This window comes from Mastigoproctus giganteus, chromosome 12 (assembly GCF_048544385.1).
Source record: "Mastigoproctus giganteus isolate SK-2022 chromosome 12, ASM4854438v1, whole genome shotgun sequence".
Classification (NCBI taxonomy): domain Eukaryota; kingdom Metazoa; phylum Arthropoda; class Arachnida; order Uropygi; family Thelyphonidae; genus Mastigoproctus; species Mastigoproctus giganteus.
The window spans coordinates 21,516,691-21,537,595 of record NC_143586.1 but is presented as its reverse complement, the minus strand read 5'-3'; the positions used below and the strand labels follow the sequence as shown (position 1 = coordinate 21,537,595).

The window sequence follows — 20,905 nt, the reverse complement described above, 5'->3', positions numbered from 1 at the left end:
GGCTCATCACTGCCAAACATTTCGCTACCTCTAAAATGTGCTGCATCTCAGCAGAAACTGGAGGAATGCCTTCTAAGTCCTGTACTACACTGCTACCTTCCAAATTTTTATTCAATATGTATTCATTGTGAATGGCATCTTTGATGCTTATGCAGTATGAAATATTCTAGTTTTTCTAGCTGCAACACTGTTAGTTTTGAGTCCCTATCCATGACATCCAAGGTGTGTGAAAAGTACAACAAATGTAATAATTCTTCATTGTTATTTCACATCTTGGTCCAAGAACTGAAAAAGTAATGTTGTGTTAGGAGGAAAATCCATAACTTCAATATTCAGAGAGTAAATTGTGGCATCCCAGATAACCAGGTGTATAGTTGACAAGAAGTAGTGCCTTAGAGATTAGTTATTTCCTCACAAAATATTGCCCCACCTCAGGGACATAACAATTTTTGAACCAGTCTATGAATATGGCAGTGCAGTAACCCCACCTTGCAATTAGACTTCTAAAAGACAGAGAGAGAGAGAGAGAGAGAGATGATCCTTACTAAAACCTTTCGTACATGAGAGTTAGCCAACCTACATCTAAGTACAGGTATGATAAAGCTATCTCCAGAAGTGTTGCAGCAAAAGACAAGATTCAATCTGTCCTTGGCTGCTTTGAATGCTGCTGGACAGTTTTTACTCATTATTTGAAATAAAAATTTTAAAAGGTGTACGCTTCCAAAAAAAAAAGCCATTTCTTCTATGTTAAAAACCTGCTGTGGTATGCAATTCCTTTCCTGAATCATCTCCTGAAATTCCACTATTGAGACTATGGTGAACAGATCACTTTTTTGGAAGCTGCTAAGTTGACTTTTTTATTACTTAAAAATTATTGATTTTTGTAATATTTTTGCTTAAAATAAATAGTGCACTTATTACTAATGTTTGTCTGATAAAGTTGGTTAATTTCTTCTTTACTTGGTTTCCTAAACTCCTGAATAAATAACACCATATTCTGCCACCACTGTCACTGTATTGATATAAGACCAATATAGGCACTATTGTTATAATATCAACATAAGAATGATAGAAGAAACATAATATTGATTATAATATTGACATAAGAATGATATAAACACAATTTATTAGTCCGGTGTGTAATTCTGTAGGAGTGTAAAAGAGTGTTTTTATTAAGTTCACAAACTATAAATTTATAGCAATGCAAATGAAATCTCATAATATATCTTCAAATAAATGGTAAGTATTGCTGCTGAAATTTGGGCATCAGCGGCAACGTCAATAAAGAAACCACTCTTTGCCGCAGAATTCTGGCTCCTAAAGTGGGCCAACAGGAAGCACAACCTTCCAGCTCTGATTCACACCACGCAGCTTGCCGACTCTCTCGGGATTCCATGGCTTCCCACCTCAGTCGACGACCAATGCCTCCTAGCAACAGTCAAGATGATAACAGACATAATTGCAACACCTTCATTCTGGGATACCTGTGGCTGGAGGATTCCACCTGCTGCCCTTAGGGCCAATCCCGAGCTCTACTCTCGTTCAGCACAACTCCATCTCTCGGACAGGTTCCTCCCTCAGCAAATGCTCAAACAAACCCATGCACTTGACACCGACCTGAACAAATTCGGTGTTGACCGGACTTACCAGAAAAAAATTATGACTAGCAGAACTAATCAGCAATGATTGATGTGTACCTTGCATCTGTTCCTGTCTGATTGAGCTGGTGCTCTTATCTCGATGTTAAGCCAGCTCAATCAGACATAACTCTCATGAGGAGTTCTCTCCTTTGTATTAAAATATGTTTTTGTTTACATAATTACCTTTTATTTTGTAAATAATTGTTCGATTATCCTGGAAGTATCAGGAGGCTGAAACCCCTGGCTTAGCATTAGCATTAGTAGAGGCATTTGATGCAAGAAAGCAAGCTTATGCAGCATCAGCCAAAAAAAAAAAAAAAAACCACTTCCACTTCACCCCTCTGTTCGTTCAAAATACCTGTCCAGCTGAGCCTTAAACTTATTTAGGCTATCAACCTCCACCACAAGGGATGGCAGTCTGTTCCACCAACCAACCACCCGCTGGCTAAAGGCAAATTTCGGCACGTCTATCCTACATCTGTCTTTCCTCAATTTGAATTTATGCCCTCTCAGGTGATTTTTCTGAGCTAGAGGAAGAATCCCATCAGCATTGAGCATGCTTAAACCATTCAAGGCTTTATACACCTCTATCAGATCACCTCGCTGGTGCCTAGTCTCCAGACACTGTAATTTGCAAAACTTAAGCCTTTCTTCGTAAGAGCACCCTTTGTTCCATTCACTAATCTTGTTGCCCTTCTCTGTACTCGTTCCAGCAGCTCTACATCCTTCTTGAAATGAGGCCTCCAGACCTGTATACAGTACTCTAGGTGTGGCCTGACCATTGCCTTATACAATGGAATAATCACCTCCTTATCCCTGCTGGAAAAATTCCTGTATATCATTGACAATACTCCATGAGCTACTCTTGCAGCCCGTCTGCACTGCTCAGAGAACTTCATATCTGCCTGCACAATCACCCCCAAGTCCCTTTCATTCTCTACCACTGTCAGTGTAGTACCACAGAGTTGATACGTTGCTCTGGGGTTGCTGTTTCCCATGTGTAGTACTTTACATTTGTCAATGTTAAACTTCATTTGCCACCTCTCAGCCCATCTGCTCAACCTTTCCAGATCCTGTTGCAGCAGCATAGTGTCAGTATTGTCCTTGATAACCCTGCCAACCTTTGTATCATCTGCAAACTTGGATATTAAGCTTGATATACCATCATCAATATCATTTATAAATACAGAAAACAATAATGGACCCAACACTGAGCCCTGAGGGACTCCACTAATAACATTAGTCCACGATGAGCAGTGTCCATTGATTACCACTCTCTGTCTTCTCCCCCTCAACCACCCCTTTATCCATAGCAGCAATTTGCCTCCAATGTCACACTGCTCCAATTTGTGTAGCAGTCTTCCATGTGCAACAGTATCAAAAGCCTTTCTAAGATCCAAGTATATAATATCAAAGTTATTCCCTGCATCCAGTTCTTTTGTGACTGCATCATAGTATCCAATCAAGTTGGTCAGGCAAGACTTCCCCTTAACAAAACCATGCTGTGTCTGAGTTATAACTGAAGTCTTGTCTAAATGATCCTGCAGTGCTTCTTTAACCAGTGCCTCCATTCATTTTCCTGGAACAGAAGTTAAGCTCACAGGTCTATAATTACTTGTGTCAGCCTTTGATCCTCCTTTGTGAATTGGGGTCACATTTGCACATTTCCAGTCTATGGGTACCTCCCCTGAGTCCAAGGAAGCTCTCATAATTATGGCTAAGGGTTTGCTTACTTCCTTTGCTGCCTCCTTTAATATAACTGGATAGATCCCATCCACCCCGGGTGCCTTTCTTGTGTTTATCTTCAACAGTTTCTCCTCCACTTTACTCCCAGTTATTTCAAGATTCTGTAGCTGACTGCTAGAGTTGAATACACCTCTGGCATTCCCCTTGCTGAATAACTCCTCATGTGTGAATGTCGATGCAAAATATTCATTTAGTTTGTTAGCTACCTGAGCAGGATCATCAACAGTTGACCCATCAATATCAAGTGGACCAATCTGATTCATCCCCTTCCTTCTAGAGTTGACATAAGTAAAGAACTCTTTGCTGTTTTTCTTTGCATCCCTTGCCAAGGATTTCTCGTAATCTGCCTTCGCCTGCCTAACCTCCTTTGTAACTTGGTTGCATATCAACTTGTATCTATCATAGGCTTCTGTGTCATGTGTTAATTTGTAAGTATCCCATGCATTTTTCTTCTCTGCCATATGCCTCATTAGTTCATCTGACATCCATTTTGGCCTAAACCTTGAACAATATTTCTTAGTCGGTATGTAAAGCCTAGTAGCTTCCAAGATAAGTTCTTTGAATGCTTCCCATTTTGAATTTGCTGTTGGTAACATCATCAATTGGTCCCACTGTATAGAATTTAAATACTGTCTCAGTCCATCGTAGTCGCCTTTACGGAAGCAATAACCCTTCCCTTTACCCCTAATGGTAGTTACCTCTTTCAGTAACTCCCACTTCAGCACACTGTGATCACTGCCACCTAGTGGTTCATTTATCTGCAGATTCTTAATGCATGAAGAATCACTGCTGATAATCAAATCAAGAGTATTACTCCCTCTAGTTGCCTCCCGAACATGCTGATGTAGAAAACAATCATCCAATAAATCCACAAAAGCCCTGCTAGTGTGTGAGTAACCAGCCCCCAAATTCCAGTCAATATCTGGGAAATTAAAATCTCCCATTATAAGACTCTCTGATTTACTGGCCCACTCTATTTCCCTGTACAGTTCCTTATTATACTCATCAGAGTCATTAGGCCTATAGCACACTCCTACTCTCAATTTTGATCTCCCAATGCTTATGTCACACCAAACTGACTCAACACTGCACTGTCCAGCGATGTCGACTGGCTTCACTTCCTTGGTTTTTATGTGTTTCTTAACTAATAGCATAACCCCTCCCCCCTTCCTATCCTGTCTATCCTTTCTGTAGACGTTGTACTCCCCAAATTGCAGTTCTGCATCCCTTATATCTGTGTGACACCACGTCTCTGATATCCCAACAATATCTGCCTTTGATGTTTTGAGCAATACCTCAAATTCATCAAATTTATTTACTAAACTCCTAGCATTGGTGTACACGCAAGTATACCAATGCCTCCTAGCAACAGTCAAGATGATAACAGACATAATTGCAACACCTTCATTCTGGAATACCTGTGGCTGGAGGATTCCACCTGCTGCCCTTAGGGCCAATCCCGAGCTCTACTCTCGTTCAGCACAACTCCATCTCTCGGACAGGTTCCTCCCTCAGCAAATGCTCAAACAAACCCATGCACTTGACACCGACCTGAACAAATTCGCTGTTGACTGGACTTACCAGAAAAAAATTATGACTAGCAGAACTAATCAGCAATGATTGATGTGTACCTTGCATCTGTTCCTGTCTGATTGAGCTGGTGCTCTTATCTCGATGTTAAGCCAGCTCAATCAGACATAACTCTCATGAGGAGTTCTCTCCTTTGTATTAAAATATGTTTTTGTTTACATAATTACCTTTTATTTTGTAAATAATTGTTCGATTATCCTGGAAGTATCAGGAGGCTGAAAACCCCTGGCTTTATGGCCATGAAGGGCAATCAAGATTATCTCTCTCTCTCTCTGCTGCAGAATAATCAACAAAATATGGTATAGAGTTATTCCACTCTTATCTTAGTTTCCTGCAATAGTTTTAAATTAAATTTAGGCTACGAGGAACATTTAAAAAGTTTGTGGTCTGAGTATGAAAGAGGTGTACAGTGTTAAAAACTTCTGTACTTAACGTATAATTCAAAATAATAATCAACTAAGTTTCATGCAGTTTCAATAATGTTGATTTTTAATTACAGGTCCCAGAGTCAACAAAGTTGTAAGAGTGAGAAAAGGTGGACAACATCACTCACCATGCGGTCATCCAATATTTGGAAAAAGGGACTAGTGCCAAAGGCAATTCATGAAGATATGGTTATAACATTGGAGAAGGATGCCCCTTCCTATTCCATGGTTAAGAAGTGGCAGTAGAACAAGGAAGGAAGAACCTGGAAGATGACCCACACTGTGGAAGACCTGCAATGTCCATTACTCCAGCCAGTTAGTACACTGCCAGCATCTCATCTGAACATGGGTACCACATAATAACAGAGTTTCTTGCTATGAAAACGGTGTCAGTATGATGGGACCCAAAGTTGTTGATAGTAGATCAAAAATTGCACAAGAGTTGTCAATTCAAGTGAACATTTGTATCATTTTCAAACAGAACCAGCAATATTTCCTTTCAAGGTTTGCAACCATGGATGAGACTTTGGGTCCATTACTTTCATCAGCTAAAGAGAAAAGGATGGTCCAAGCAGTGGAAACACAACTCTTCTCCCCACCTCAAAGGCAAGCCAAGTCAATTTGTTCAGCTAGCAAGGTGATGGCATTAGTTTTGTGGGATGCTGATGGAGTGTTGCTAGTGTTTGGTTACCTTCAGAAAGGTCACACAGTCACTACACCACAGTATTCACTGTACCCCTTCACAAATTCAAAACGACCAACTCCTCTATGTGAAATATAGCTCCATATCATTTGAGATGCAGAATATTTCAATGTGGAGATGACACAGTCAGGATGAAATTCTTCTCCTCTTCTTTATCTAACAGCCTACTAGCCTCCAAACTATGCAAGTATTGAATTTTGATTTATCAAAATTCAACTTACATGGATGAATTCAAATGCCAAAATTCAAATTGGGTTTTTTTCCTTGGGCGACATGCTACTAATCCCAGTGAGAAAAGTCATCTACATACCACAGCAGTGCTTGCCTTTACTTCTGTATTTTCCTCCCATGTTGTTTTGAGATCTGTAAATGAGAATCTTCTATTTCAGACACACAAACAGATCAGAAATCTAACTTGCACTGCAAAATATATTTGTGGACACTTACTTCCTTTCTTTTTAGACTATCAGTTAGTTTAGTTTTTAGTTTAGACTATCAGTTTCTGATAATTTTTATAATACTTGCCACCACTGACTCATTTGATTACAATGAATCCTTTTAGCTATTTCATGCATAGAATGTCCCTCTGCATTCAATACAGCAGCAACACTTCCTATGTGGTGTTAATTATGAAAATTTAGCCATTGCAATAGCACAGAATACTGGGCTCATGGCATATGCGCTGTATTTATTCTGCTGTTAGGGTGATGCTATCATGTATGGCAAATACCATTATCTAAGAAAGCTTGCTAGAGATGGATGACGCAATAGGGTAATGCTATTACAAAACATATATGATATATTGTCAAATTTCACAGAAATTCTATGAATTTTGCAAGTGATGCAATTTTTTTCAACATCACTGTATTTGCTAGTTTCCAACATACATAAAATTCAACTCAGTAAGAGTTTGTGAAACATGAGTAGACTACCCGTAACAATCACTACTTACAGTTTTATAATTACAGTGTTTTCAAAGCTGCATATGAAGTGAAAGTTAAAGTTTCTAGATTGGCTGCAAGGTGATACTCCATAGTTAGGAGAAATTAATCTTCTAGGGAGGGGTAGTAGTAAAATGCAATCTGCTAAATAACTTACCATTTCTTTCAAACCATTGTATGTGTCACTCAGAAGTACCATTAAGGTTATGTGTATTGCTCACTGTGATTTATGTTGTTCAGAAAATGAGACTTTAAAGAACAGCACATGCATCAAGTTCTATTTCAAAAGCAAAACAAGGCTCAGTTTCAAAACTGAAAAAATAAAATAAAATAAAATTTTAGTTTTGTTAAATAAAATAATTTTCTTTATTGTTAATGTGACATCCATTAAAAATGAGCAGCACACAAACTAATACTGGAGAGTGCTATATGTTTATGCAGCAAAACTTTCCCCTTCTAGAAGAGAGAAGATTTACAATAAATGAAAAGGCAAAATATAATAATATAGCCATATGATTTTCAACTAACTCTTTAGTTCTGATTATTAACTCACCTTAATGCACAAAGGGAACTTAAAGCCTCCCCTCTAAACCCAAAAGTATCAATAGCAACCAAATCAGAAAAATCTTGAAGCTTTGAAGTGTGGTGTTTCAGAGCTATAATGACACATTAACACATATTATTCACCTGTAAAATTTTAATAATACTGTTAAGCAATAATAAAATTGGAATAAAGAATTAAATCACTTTCTCAATATTTTCTCAAAATTTAATATATTAATATACTGATTTTATTCTGAGTGTTTATCAATGTATCTTGCTCATACTGGATAAAGATTAATTAATTTAAGTTATTAATCATTTATCAGTGTAGTGTTACTATTTATGCACTTGGAAATTTTAATATTCCCAATATAATTACACAGTAAACTTGAATATCTGCTTCAAGGTACAGTATTTTCTAACAGAAGATCACAGTTCTATAATAAAAAAAAAAAAAAAAAAGAAGAGATTTTGTATAACCTGAACTTACAAAATCCAGTAGGCTACACTTAATGCAAAAGTTCTGCAATAAAAATAACCCTTTTGAATTAAACTATCAGTAAAACTAACAAAAATAGGTGTGACTGGGCTGAGTAGACTCGTGGTAGTCTGACAGTATATACTCATCCATCTGAGGTCTCTTCCATTAATAATATCAATCAAGCCAATGCAGCCAACAACAACATGCAAAGAAATTCATTTATGGAAGTAAAAATTTCATTTATCACATTGAAGAGTGACAGCTAGAGCAATTATTACAAATATTTGAATATTTAAACATGTTTTTAATAAGATAGCAGATTAAAGTTCATTGAGGAAATCATCAAAATTGTAGAAAGAAACTATATAGGAGTTTGTATAATAGGGCCATGCTCTCTAACTTTCTATCTTCATCTTTCTATTTTTTCGCATCTGAAAAAAGAGATGCATATCTCTACGAAGCTAATCTGTTGTGATGTATATGGGTGATAATGATAACGTTAATAATTTTTTGAGTAATAAGACTATATAAAGATTATTTTAGAAAGGTTAGGAATTGCTAATTATGACTGGTAATTTCATTACAGAAGGAATAATCTATTAAAAAAGAAATAGAAAACAACAATGGGCCTAACACCGAACCCTGGGGAACTCCAACGATAATTCCACAAAGAGCAGCGTCTATTGATTACCACCCTCTGTCTTCTCCCACTCAGCCACCATTTTATCCATTGCAGCAACTTACCCTTAATACCATTCTGCTCCAATTTGTACAGTAGACTTCCGTGCGGAACGTGTTTCAGTGCAATCCAGAAATGAAACATCAGAGCATGCGGTGGGCTCCAAAATCATCACCAAGGCTTAAAAACCTTCATTTACAGAAGTGCAGGATCAAGACAACGCTGATCACAAATTTCAACAGTCAAGGTGTGATTCACAAGGAATTTCTATGTGAAGGGGAGTGAGTCAATTCTGAATTCTGTGTACAGGTGCTTCAAAGATTATTCAACTGCATCTCCCAGGCGAGCAATATTCCTTCTAATTTTTAATGGCCTGTGTGTGCAAAATTTAAAGTTGTGCAATTTTTCCCAAGAGACAAAAACTTGTGCTCAATAAATTGAGTGTATGTAAAATTCTAAACCTGAAATTATTTTTTGTTAATATAACCATTCACATAGCTACTATTGTGCACATTTTAACATAAAATGAGTGTTGCCAACAGATATTACTCAAAAGTCTCCAAGTAGTAATAGAAGAAATGCCAAATTATGCAAGAAAGCAATCTTATATAGCATCAGCCAAAAAAAAAAAAAAAAAAAAAACCCTACACAGTTCACCCATCTGTACCCTCCAAGAATCTATCTACTTCTTCCTTGAATTTATTCAACCCATCCACTTCCACAACAGATGCATGGCTTTTCTACCCTTCCTGAGTTTATCCCCTCCCATTTATGCCTGGTGGGGCAAGTGCTCCACTGTTGATTTAGGGGATGCCTTCACCTACATCCCCTTATTCTTACTTTCACCCCCTCTTCTTCTGTACACCCTATGCTACCGTACTCTATCTTTTTTTTTCACTTGGTCTCAGCTTAGGAAGCTGAGGAGACCCTGACAGAGACCAGCCAAAGAATAATGGGCATACCTCCTAGTGGTATGTGTGGGCAAAATGGGGTTCCACCAAGGCCCAACGATCAAATGCCAGGACACACAATAGAACCTAACATAATACTACATATTGAACGCACAGCACTTTTCTGGAATTTACAGTAGTACTGTATTTCTGCTTGATTGATTTGGTAGTTGTTGGCGCATCGGCTTCTGTGGCCATATTGCACCTCCCAAGGTTTTTGCAGTACTTTGATCCAAGCCCGAGGCGGGAATCGAACCCGCGACCTTTGGGTTGCCGGGCAGGTACTTTACCCACTCGGCTAGCCCGGTCGGCACTGTATTTCTGCACAGCATACACATGCCTCGTTGGTCTAGGGGTATGACTCGGGGGTATGATTCTCGCTTAGGGTGCGAGAGGTCCCGGGTTCAAATCCCAGACGAGTTCGTTGTGGTTTTTTTTTTTGCGGGTGGTTGGTTGGTGGAACAGACTTCCATCCCTTGTCGTGGAAGTTGATAGCCTAAATAAGTTTAAGGCTCAGCTGGACAGGTATTTCGAACGAACAGAGGGGTGAAGTGGAAGTGGTTATTTTTTATTTATTTATTTTTTATTTTTTTTTTTTGACTGATGCTGCATAAGCTTGCTTTTTTGCATCAAATGCCTCTACTAATGCTAATGCTAACAGTGTCAAAAGCTTTCCTGAAATCCAAGTATATGATATCAAAATTATTTTTTGCATCCAGTTCCTTTGAAACCACATCATAGTATCCAATCAAATTTGTCAGACAATACTTTTCCTTAACAAACCCATGCTGTGTCTGAATTATTGCTGCAATCTTGTCTAGATGATCCTGCAATGCATCTTTAACCAGTGACTCTATTATTTTACCTGGAACAGAAGTTAAACTAACTGGTCTGTAATTACTCATGTCACCTTTTGATCCCCCTTTGTGAATTGGGATACACTGGCACATCTCCAGTCCGTGGGGACCTCCCCTGAGTACAAGGATGCTCTCATAATTATGGCTAAGGGTTTGCTTTGTTCCTTTGCTGCCTCCTTTAATATAACTGGATAGATCCCATCCACCCCAGGTGCCTTTCTTATGTTTAACTTCAACCATTTCTCCTCCACTTTGCTCTCAGTCAATCAGACAAAATCATTAAGCAACCTGCTACAATTTGATAACCTTCTGCTATTTTCCTTCCTTAATAACTCCACATGTGTGAATGTAGATGCAAAATACTCATTCAGTTTGTTTGCCATGTGAGCAGGATCATCAACAGTCGAACCATTGATATCAAGTGGAACAATCTGTTTCATCGCCGTCCTTTTAGAGTTTATATAAGTAAAAAATCCTTGCTGTATTTCTTAGCATCCTTTGCAAAGATTTCTCATAAACTGCCTTCACTTGCCTAATCTCCTTTGTGACTTGATTACAGACTAGCTTATATCTGCCATAGGCTTCTGGAATTTACAGTAGTACATGGGATACATATAAATTATCGCCTGATAATTTATATGTATCCCATGCATTTTTCTTCTCTGCCACAAGTCTCATTAGTTCATTTGACAACCATTTAGGCCTAAACATTGAACAATATTTCTTAATCAGTATGAAAAATCTAGTCGCTTCCATGATTAATTCCTTGAATGCTTCCCACTTAGAATTTGCTGTTGGTAACATCATCAGTTGGTCCCACTGTACAGAATTTAAAACCTGTCTGAGACCACTGTAGTCACCTTTATGGAAGCAAAAGCACTTTCCTTTACCACTGATGGTAATTATATCTTTAAGTAAACCCCACATCAGTACATTGTGATCTAGTTTATACATGAACCTACAACTCTTAAAGTGCAATTGCTAATTTATATATATATATATATATAAAAAGAAAAAAAAATTACAGCGTATAAAAAAGAACAATTTCTTTTGAAACTGTTACAGACTGTTAAGACAACAGAATGCAATTTAAAACCAGCTGGCTAGTATTAAAGCAATTTTCTTTACAGTGATCTACCAAAGAATAAGTACAATGAATTTTATTTTAAAAATGCTATAAATTGTACATGTAAAATATATATTATGATCATAAAGAAACTTACTAAGGCCTTCAAAGTTACTTTCTTCAATTCCACATCCGTCATCCATCACTTCAATTTGTTCAGCACCAAACTCCTTTAATCTTACCTCTATTGAAGAAAAAAATTGCAAATTAAAAAATTTTATTAATGAATTATTTACACAAACACATCTTCAAGATTGTGGAATGACAGCTTTTGGTTTAAATAAAATCTGAATTCCAATTACTGTACTTGATTTAAGAAAAATAAAGCACTTCATGTGTTCATTTATAACAAATTCTCTTGATGTAGAATATGTTCATATGTTTTATTGTTCAAGGTTTAAGTGTAAATGGATATCAGATGGATCAATGCGGCTCATGGCAGAGAAGAAAAATGCATGGGATGCATATAAATTATCAGGTGACACAGAAGCCTATGGTAGATATAAGCTAGTCTGTAATCAAGTCACAAGAGAGGTTAGACAGGTGAAGGCAGATTACAAGAAATCTTTGGCAAAGGATGCAAAGAACAACAGCAAAGTTTTTTACTTATGTAAACTCTGGAAGGAACGGGATGCATCAGATTGGTCCACTTGATATCGATGGTTCAACTGTTGATGATCCTGCTCAGGTAGCTGATAAACTGAATGAGTATTTTGCATCTACATTCACACATCAGCAGTTATTCAATGAGGGGAGTGCCAGAAGTTTATCAAACTCTTAACAGGGAGCTAAGTGGTTTTGTAATAACTAAGAGCAAAGTGGAGGAGAAATTGTTGAAGTTAAATGTAAGAAAGGCACCCAGAGTGAATGGGACCTATCTAGTTATATTAAAGGAGGCAGCAAAGGAAGTAACCAAACCCTTATCCATAATTGTGAGAGCTTCCTTAGACTCAGGAGAGGTCCTCATGGACTGGAGGTGTGCAAACATATCCCTAATTCACAAAAGGGGGTTCAAAAGGTGACACAAGTGACTTAGACCTGTAAGTTTTACTTGTGTTCTGAGGAAAATAATAGAGTCACTAGTTAAAGAAGCATTGCAGGATCATCTAGACAAGACTGCAGTAGTAGTTAAGACACAGCATGGGTTTATTAAAGGGAGGTCTTGTCTGACCAATTTGATTGGATACTATGATGTGGTCACAAAAGCACTGGAAGCAAAAAATAATTTTGATATCACATACTTGGATTTCAGGAAAACTTTTCATACTGTTGCACATGGAAGGCTGTTGTACAAATTGGACCAGTATGGCATTAAGGGTAAGTTGCTACAATGGGTAAAGGAATGGTTGAGTGGGAGACCACAGAGAGTGGTAATCAATGGACACTGATCTTTGTGGAGTAATGTTATTAGTGGAGTTCCCTAGGTTTTGGTACAGTGCCCATCGTTGTTTTGTGTATTCACAAATGATACTGATAAGAGTATATCAGGCTTAATGTCCAAGTTTGCAGATGATACAAAGATTAGCAGGGTTGTTAATGACAGTAAAGAGAGTATACTACTGGATCTAGATAAGTTGGGCAAATGGACTAAGTGGAAACTGAAGTTTAACATTGACAAATTCAAAGTACTGCATATGGATAGCAGTAACCCGAGAGAAACATACCAACTGTGTGGTACTTCACACAGTTGGTGTGAAGTACCACACAGTTGGACCAAACTTCACATATATTCAGGGAAGTGGAGAGTAAAAAAGACCTGGGGGTAATTGTGCAGTCAGATATGAAGTTCACTGAGCAGTGGAGACGGGCTGCCAGAGCAGGTCACGGAATCTTATCAATGATATATAGGAATTTTGCTAACAGCAACAAGGAGGCAATTATCCCATTATACAAGGCAATGGTCAGGCCACACCTTGAATACTGTGTACAGGTCTGGAGGCCTCATTTTAGGAAGGATGTAGAATTGCTAGAACGAGTACAAAGAAGGGCAACAAAATTGGGGAGGGGAACAAAGGGTGCTCTTACCAAGATAGGCTTAAGTTCTGCAAATTGCAGTGCCTGGAAACTAGGCGCAGGCGAGGTGATCTGATTGAGGTGTATAAGGCCTTGAATGGGTTGAGCAAGCGCAATGCTGATGGGATTCTTCCTCTTGCTCAAATTAAGAACCTGAGGGAGGCACAGATTCAAACTGAGGAAAGACAGTTGTAGAATAGATGTGCAAAAATTTGCCTTTAGCCAGCGAGTAGTTGATTGCTGGAAAAGACTTCCATCTCTTGTTGTGGAAGTTGATAGCTTAAATAAATTTAAGGCTGAGATGGACAGGCATTTGGAACAAATGGAGGGGTGAAGTGAGAAGTTTTTTTTTTTTGGTTTTTTTTGGGTGATGTTGCATAAGCTTGCTTTCTTGCATCGTATGCCTCTACTAATGCTAATGCTAATAAGGGAGGACTGAGTTTTAGAAGGACTGAAATTAAGTAAGTTTTCTTTGCCCAACTCAAGACTTATCTGGAGATCAGTATTTAAGGAATCAGTCATTGATATTCAAGTAGTTCAAGCTGTTTGTGCAAGGCAGGGTCTATGAAACTGGAAGGTGGAATGCAATATGATATCTTCAACAAAACTATAGATAGCATTTCCAGCCAGTAAAAGGAGGTCATTCATATACAAGAGGAAAACAGTAAGAAAAAGATTTGAATCTTGGGGAATGCCACCAATAGTAGAAAGGTTAGAAGATAGAAGCCATCTACTGGATACCCAACTGCAAAAACCAGCTGGCAATACACGGGATGAAAGCTTGTTTAGAACACCTTCATGCCAAACATGTTCAAAAACCTCAGAAATGTCAAGAGCAACTGCATGAGATTCACTAAACTCTTCTACAGGATTTGTCCACAGATGGGCAACATAAGCCAATATACAAGGTGCAGCTAAAAATAAATGAAAAATATTTTTTAAAATCATTTATTATTTTAAATATAACAATTTCAATGTTCATCCTGTTCAAGGTATTCACCAGTAATTCCTAAGCAGCAATCAATTTGTGATTTTCATCATCTAAAACAGCAGAAGTCCTCGGAAGATACCACCTTCAATTACTGCACTGTGTTCTTCTGAATGTCTGCTAATTCTTCAAATTGTTTTCCTTTGGGGTGGATTTTATTTTTTCAGAAACAGAAAACAGTTGCACAGCACCAGATTTGGCGAATAAGGTGGGTGCTTCAATGTTGTGATCTTCTTTTTTGTTAAAAACAGTCTCACTGTGACAAAGGAATAGTAGTAGTAGTAGTGGCATGTGATGCAAGAAAGCAAGTGTATGAGCTTATACAGCATCAGCCAAAAAAAAATAATAATAATAAAATAAAAAAATAAATAAAAAAATTACACAACAATTCCCTCTAAATGTTTGTCCAGTTCCTCCTTAAATTTATTTAACCTATCAACTTCCACAACGACATATGGAAGTTTATTCCAAAAATTAACCACCCACTGGCTAAAGGCAAATTTCCGCACATCTATTCTACATCTGTCTTTCCTCAATTTCAATTTATGCCCTCTTAGGTTCGTAATCTGAACAAGTGGAAGAATCCCATCAGAATCCCATCATAAGGCCTTGAATGGGTTGAGTGTGCTCAACCCATTCAAAGCCATATACACCTCAATCAGATCACCTTGCAGGTGCCTAGTCTCCAGCTGCTGCAATTTGCAGAACTTAAGCCTCTCATGGTAAGAGGATCCCTTCATTCCCCCTCACCAATCTTGTTGCTCTTCTCTGTACACGCTCAAGCAAATCTACATCCTTCCTAAGATGAGGCCTCCAGACCTGAACACAATACTGAAGGCGTGGCCTGACCATTGCCTTATACAGAAGAATAATCACCTCCTTTTCCGTGCTAGCAAAATTCCTGCATATCATTGACAAAACCCCATGACCTGCCCTGGCAGCATTGCCAGGGCAGGTCATGGGCAATGTCTGCATTGCTCAGAAAACTTCATATCTGACTGCACTATTAATCCCAGGTATTTTTCATTTTCTACCACCTTAAGTGTAGTACCACACAGTTGATACATTTCTCTGGGGGTTACTTCTACCCATATGCAGTACTTTGCATTTGTCAATGTTAAACTTCAGTTGCCACTTCTCAGCCCATCTGCCAAAATTTTCTAGATCCTGTTGCAGTAGCACACTGCCATTACTGTTATTAACAACCCTGCCAACCTTTGTATCATCTGCAAACTTCGACTAAGCCTGTCATACCTTCGTCAATATCATTGATAAATATACAAAACAACAGTGGATCCAACACTGAAGCCTGTGGGACTCCACTAATAACATTATTCCACAAAGGGCAGCATCCATTGATTACCACCCTCTGTCTTCTTCCACTCAACCATCCTTTTATCCATTGTAGCAACTTACCCTTAATACCATTCTGCTCCAATTTGTACAGTAGTCTTCCATGTGCAACAGTGTCAAAAGCTTTCCTGAAATCCAAATATATGATATCAAAATTATTTTTTGCATCCAGTTCCTTTGTAACCACATCATAATATCCAATCAAATTTGTCAGACAAGACTTTCCCTTAACAAACCCATGCTGTGTCTAAATTATTGCTGCAGTTTTGTGACACAACGCATTGTCAAGATGAAAAACCATCTGTCAAAATTGTTCTTACTGGTTCTTTTGTCAATGTGTAACTGTTCTGCGATTAGTCGAATGCTTATCCAATGATCTTGTGTATGATCTCTCAAATTTTTTCAACATTCTCCTCTGTTGTTGAAGTTGGGGGGTCTTCTTGTCTTCGTAGACATCTTCCCATTCCTCTCTGAACCATTGGTACCATTCGTACACAGAGCTGACTCGTGGTTTCATCACCGTACAATTTGTGTAACACTCCAATGTTTCTGCACCATTTTACCAAGTTCACTAAAAATTTAATAAGAATTCTTTGCTCAAAAATTGCAATCTAATTTTTTCCCCGAAGATTTAAAACACTGACTCACTAATGATGCACAAAATGAAGCTGGAGATTTGGATGCTGGTCGATTGCGAAAAGTAACATTGAAAACTCTTGAAAACCCTTAGAAAATTTATTGAAAAACCAAGATTAACATAAAAGGGTGAGATTTTAAGGTGTAGTGCAGAATAAAGAATTTCATCCTTAAAGGGATAATTTCATGACCTGAGCAAACACTGACATCAGAAGATTTCAAAAAAGTAATCCAACCAGAAAAAGAACAGAAATCTCACAGATTATCTCATTTCACAATCTTGAAATGCCAAATAACACAAGGTTGAGAATGGTCAGGAGAGAAAAACTCCATTAGAGAAGAGACCATCACCAAGTGATGATATGAGGTGCCTTAGAGCAATGCTTCTCAAACTATCTGTGGTGGAGGACCAGTTTGTTTTATTTCCAATCCATCAGGGAATGATACTTTTGGAAAATACAATTGTCGTGGACCGGTAACAGAATTGTCGTGGACCAGTAACATCCATGGCAAATTTCCAATTTGTCGCAGACCGATGCTGGTCCGTGGACCACAAGTTGAGTAGCAGTTTCTTAAAGGGCCACTAACCTTGACTATGTACTGTGAAGGGCTACTTTGAGAAAAAAAATCAAGAGTGCTGGATGTGTGATTAGGATCATCTGGTATTCTGGTAGGTAAATGAATAATCTATGTTACGTCATTAGTAATTGCAAAAGCTTCAGCACTTTGACCAGCTGGATCCGTCTGACCAGAAAACTGAAATGAGCCAGAGCTGTGAACATTAAAATTTCCAAGGAAAATTATCTCACTGTTAGGAAAGTTGGACTGGAGAAAGTGCAGTTTCAAAGAGTTTCAACTGACTACCAGCCTCCGTAGCCAAGTGGTCAGGAGCGGGAGTGCAGTAGCACATGTTCTTTGAATAGACGGGGGGGTTCAAGCCCCTGACTGCTAAACACAGTCAATCTGCCAACCCACACTTGACCAGCATGGCAGATTATGGTCCATTTCTCTCAGCATGAATTGTTGAGGAGGCTTCCATCCTGTAGTTTACTTTTTTTTCTTTTTTTTTTAGTGGAGATGAGAGAACGATAGAGGCAACAGACAAATTTGACAGTGAACTGTAGAGAGATTTTAAGCCAGAAAAGATTAAAAGAGGAGACCACATATTAGTAAGCCTTTGAGAGAGAGAGAAGACATATGCACAAGTATCACCTTTGCAGCAAAAGGAATCATACAGTGAATAAATAGAACAACTAAGATGAGCAGTCTTTGAGGCAACCAATGATTTTGTCAGAAAAAATAAGTAGTTTGGCAGACTGCAGATAAAAGTGGATATCACTGAAATTGGAATTGAGACTATGTATATCTGTGAGATGAATGAAGAATTTTGCAAGAGGGCATATCTTTTTGCAGATAAGTTAATCCAACATATCCTTTGTGTGCTTAAAGGATCTAACCGAAAAGGGAATTATAAATACAGCAAATTTCCAACATTTGGAGAAAAAAATATAATAAGAAAAATATCATAACAGACCTACCTATGCTTGTTGCACCAGCATCAAGACTATTTTCAACTAATTCCTTGATAGCCATTGACAAATCAAGAATGACTTGACTAGAACATATCCGATGGACAGTTGTTCCATCTATTGGTTTAATATTTCTCTGAGACATCATGCTGAAATAATATCCTACGTAGTCACTGCTGTTAAAGAAAAAGGAGAAAAAAATTACAATGCTTCTTAATTCATCAAAACAAAACATCACCCTAACAAACTTACTAATATACAAAGTAATAATGCATTTAAATTAAAACACCTAATGCAAAAATCTCGTAAACTTTTTTTTTATTTTTGAAACTGCTTTTACTGGAACCTGCAGCAGCCTGGAAAGAATTGTGTCAGGGGGTTACAAGGCATGGTGAGGATCCCATGGAACAAATTAATACAAATACATGGGCTGTTTTTAGGTTTAAACATATACATATGTATATTAGAATTATGTCAAATGACATTTAGTTTTAAATATTAAATGTTGTAAGTATTGTAAATATTGGCTCCAGCATTAATGCTATTGTCTGTGGACAATTAGACATTATACGTGCATGGGTTGTATATGTACTTAACTTATTTATACATTATTATTTTTAATTTATGGTACTACTAGGGAGCATCATGTTTGTAATGATCCCAACCAACCAACCCAACTAGTTATATTTAAATCTAGCCCTGGTATGGATAGCCTTATATATAAAAATATAAGATACATATAAAAACAACTAAATTAATGAAATTTTGTTGTTTTTATTTAACTTTTCCCAATTTATCCATCTTTCTTTAAATTTTAAAGAAAGATGGATAAATTGGGAAAAGTTTGTAAAAATTAACATTCTTCCTCATGGTCATACCTCGGCTACTCCTCAGGGGCTTTGAGCAGACATATAGCCATACTAGAGGAATGTATTATACATACCCATTTCTGTAATCTCTATACCAGTTTTGCTAGGTGGATAATTTGGAATTATAAGAATAATCTTATTGAATATATGTACTTAATTTTAAATAAACAGGGTGGTTTACGTATATTACAGCAAACTGTGATAGGAGAGTCAAAACCCAACGGGTATGTAACAGATTGAAATATCATGGTATCTCACCTCCATGTCCTGTGGTGGTCAGTCTGAAAATGTTCAATTTCCCGCCAAAGTTCAGATTTTGTGTGTGTGTGTGTGTGTGTGTATGTGTGTGTGTGTGTGTGTGTGGTACAGTTTATTGCACAGACATACCAGGTTTTATCCATGGTGTGATAGCTTGCCATAGGCAGTCTCATGCTTTGCATTCCTGAGCGTGGGCTGATTTGATTGTAATTTAAAGCTTGGTGTATTATTGTGGGAAGCAGATACAATATGATATCTTACCATACTAAAAATGATAGAAATAAATGGTAATAATTGACATGGTGGTTATCAAAATAAAATGGGAAAAGATGGGATGATAGTTATTAAAATTAAATTAAAATTAAAAGTGTTATCCATAGGGTGTGGACTGGCAGTGCTTTTCTAAGGCATGAGGCTTATCTTCAATGTGATATCTTCAACAAAACTATAGATAGCATTTCCAGCCAGTAAAAGGAGGTCATTCATATACAAGAGGAAAACAGTAAGAAAAAGATTTGAATCTTGGGGAATGCCACCAATAGTAGAAAAGTTAGAAGATAGAAGCCATCTACTATTACCTGCAGAGGGCACTCAGAAAGTCAGAAAGATCGACTGGATACCCAACTGCAAAAACCAGCTGGCAATACACGGGATGAAAGCTTGTTTACAACACCTTCATGCCAAACATGTTCAAAAACCTCAGAAATGTCAAGAGCAAATGTATGAGATTCACTAAACTCTTCTACAGGATTTGTCCACAGATAGGCAACATAAGCCAATATATACAAGGTGCAGCTAAAAATAAATGAAAAATATTTTTTAAATCATTCATTATTTTAAATACAACAATGTTTCTTGTAAATAAATCTCGATTTAATGGAAATGCATTATATCTGTATGGTGATGTTGACCTGTGTATTTACATTCCTGGTGTTAATAACTCTGCTGGTGGGGAATTTTTGATTTTGGACATCCATGTACCGTGCAGATAGGTGTTGAGTCACACTTATGTGCAATTAACCTGGGGTTCAAAAGGGGGCCAAATTATAGCTCTAATTAGAGCTTTTATGTTCTGTGGAAAAATTTTTTTCTATGATACTATTAGGACTAATGTTAGTTGGTTGCTGTATGAGTTTAGCTTGTGTGGCTGCATTTATATGGTGTCTGAAGTAATTGTCAGGTATTTTGTTTTTGATAAGGATATTTTTCAGTTTTATTAAAGCTGCTATAATGCTTTCTGGGCTACTGCATATGTGTATAATTCTGTTTGTTTAGTTTCATATAACATGTCCATGTATATTTTTGGCTAATTTAGTTTCTCAGTTAGTTTGCTGGGAAGCTGAACAGGTCTCTTTTATCGTAGTGTTTGGTGTATGCAAAGTCGTTTGTTATTGTGATTTAACTATCTAGGTAGGTGGCTTGTAGGTTGCTTTCTGTGCTGGCTCTTTCTATAGTCAAATTTTTTTAGCCATGTTGTCGAAGTCTGTATGGTTGATGACTAGTACATCGTCTATGTACCTATAGTATGTGATGTGTTCTTTAAGCTTATTTTCATAAAAGTGCAAATAGAGGTTGGCT

General features: G+C 37.5%; 1 protein-coding gene across 1 annotated transcript in view; it reads right to left on the bottom strand.

Annotated features, from left to right (window-relative positions):
- Pms2 (mismatch repair endonuclease PMS2) overlaps positions 1–19,470 on the bottom strand; it is a 133,243-nt gene extending 113,773 nt beyond the window's left edge. The window contains exons 1-4 of the mRNA XM_090386646.1: positions 19,457–19,470; positions 18,210–18,376; positions 11,779–11,865; positions 7,599–7,701 (exon numbers count right to left, since the gene is read on the bottom strand). Coding sequence (XP_090242772.1) covers positions 7,599–7,701; positions 11,779–11,865; positions 18,210–18,376; positions 19,457–19,470 — 371 coding nt within the window. The remainder of the gene's footprint in view (positions 1–7,598; positions 7,702–11,778; positions 11,866–18,209; positions 18,377–19,456) is intronic.
- Between the last annotated feature and the right edge of the window lie 1,435 nt (positions 19,471–20,905).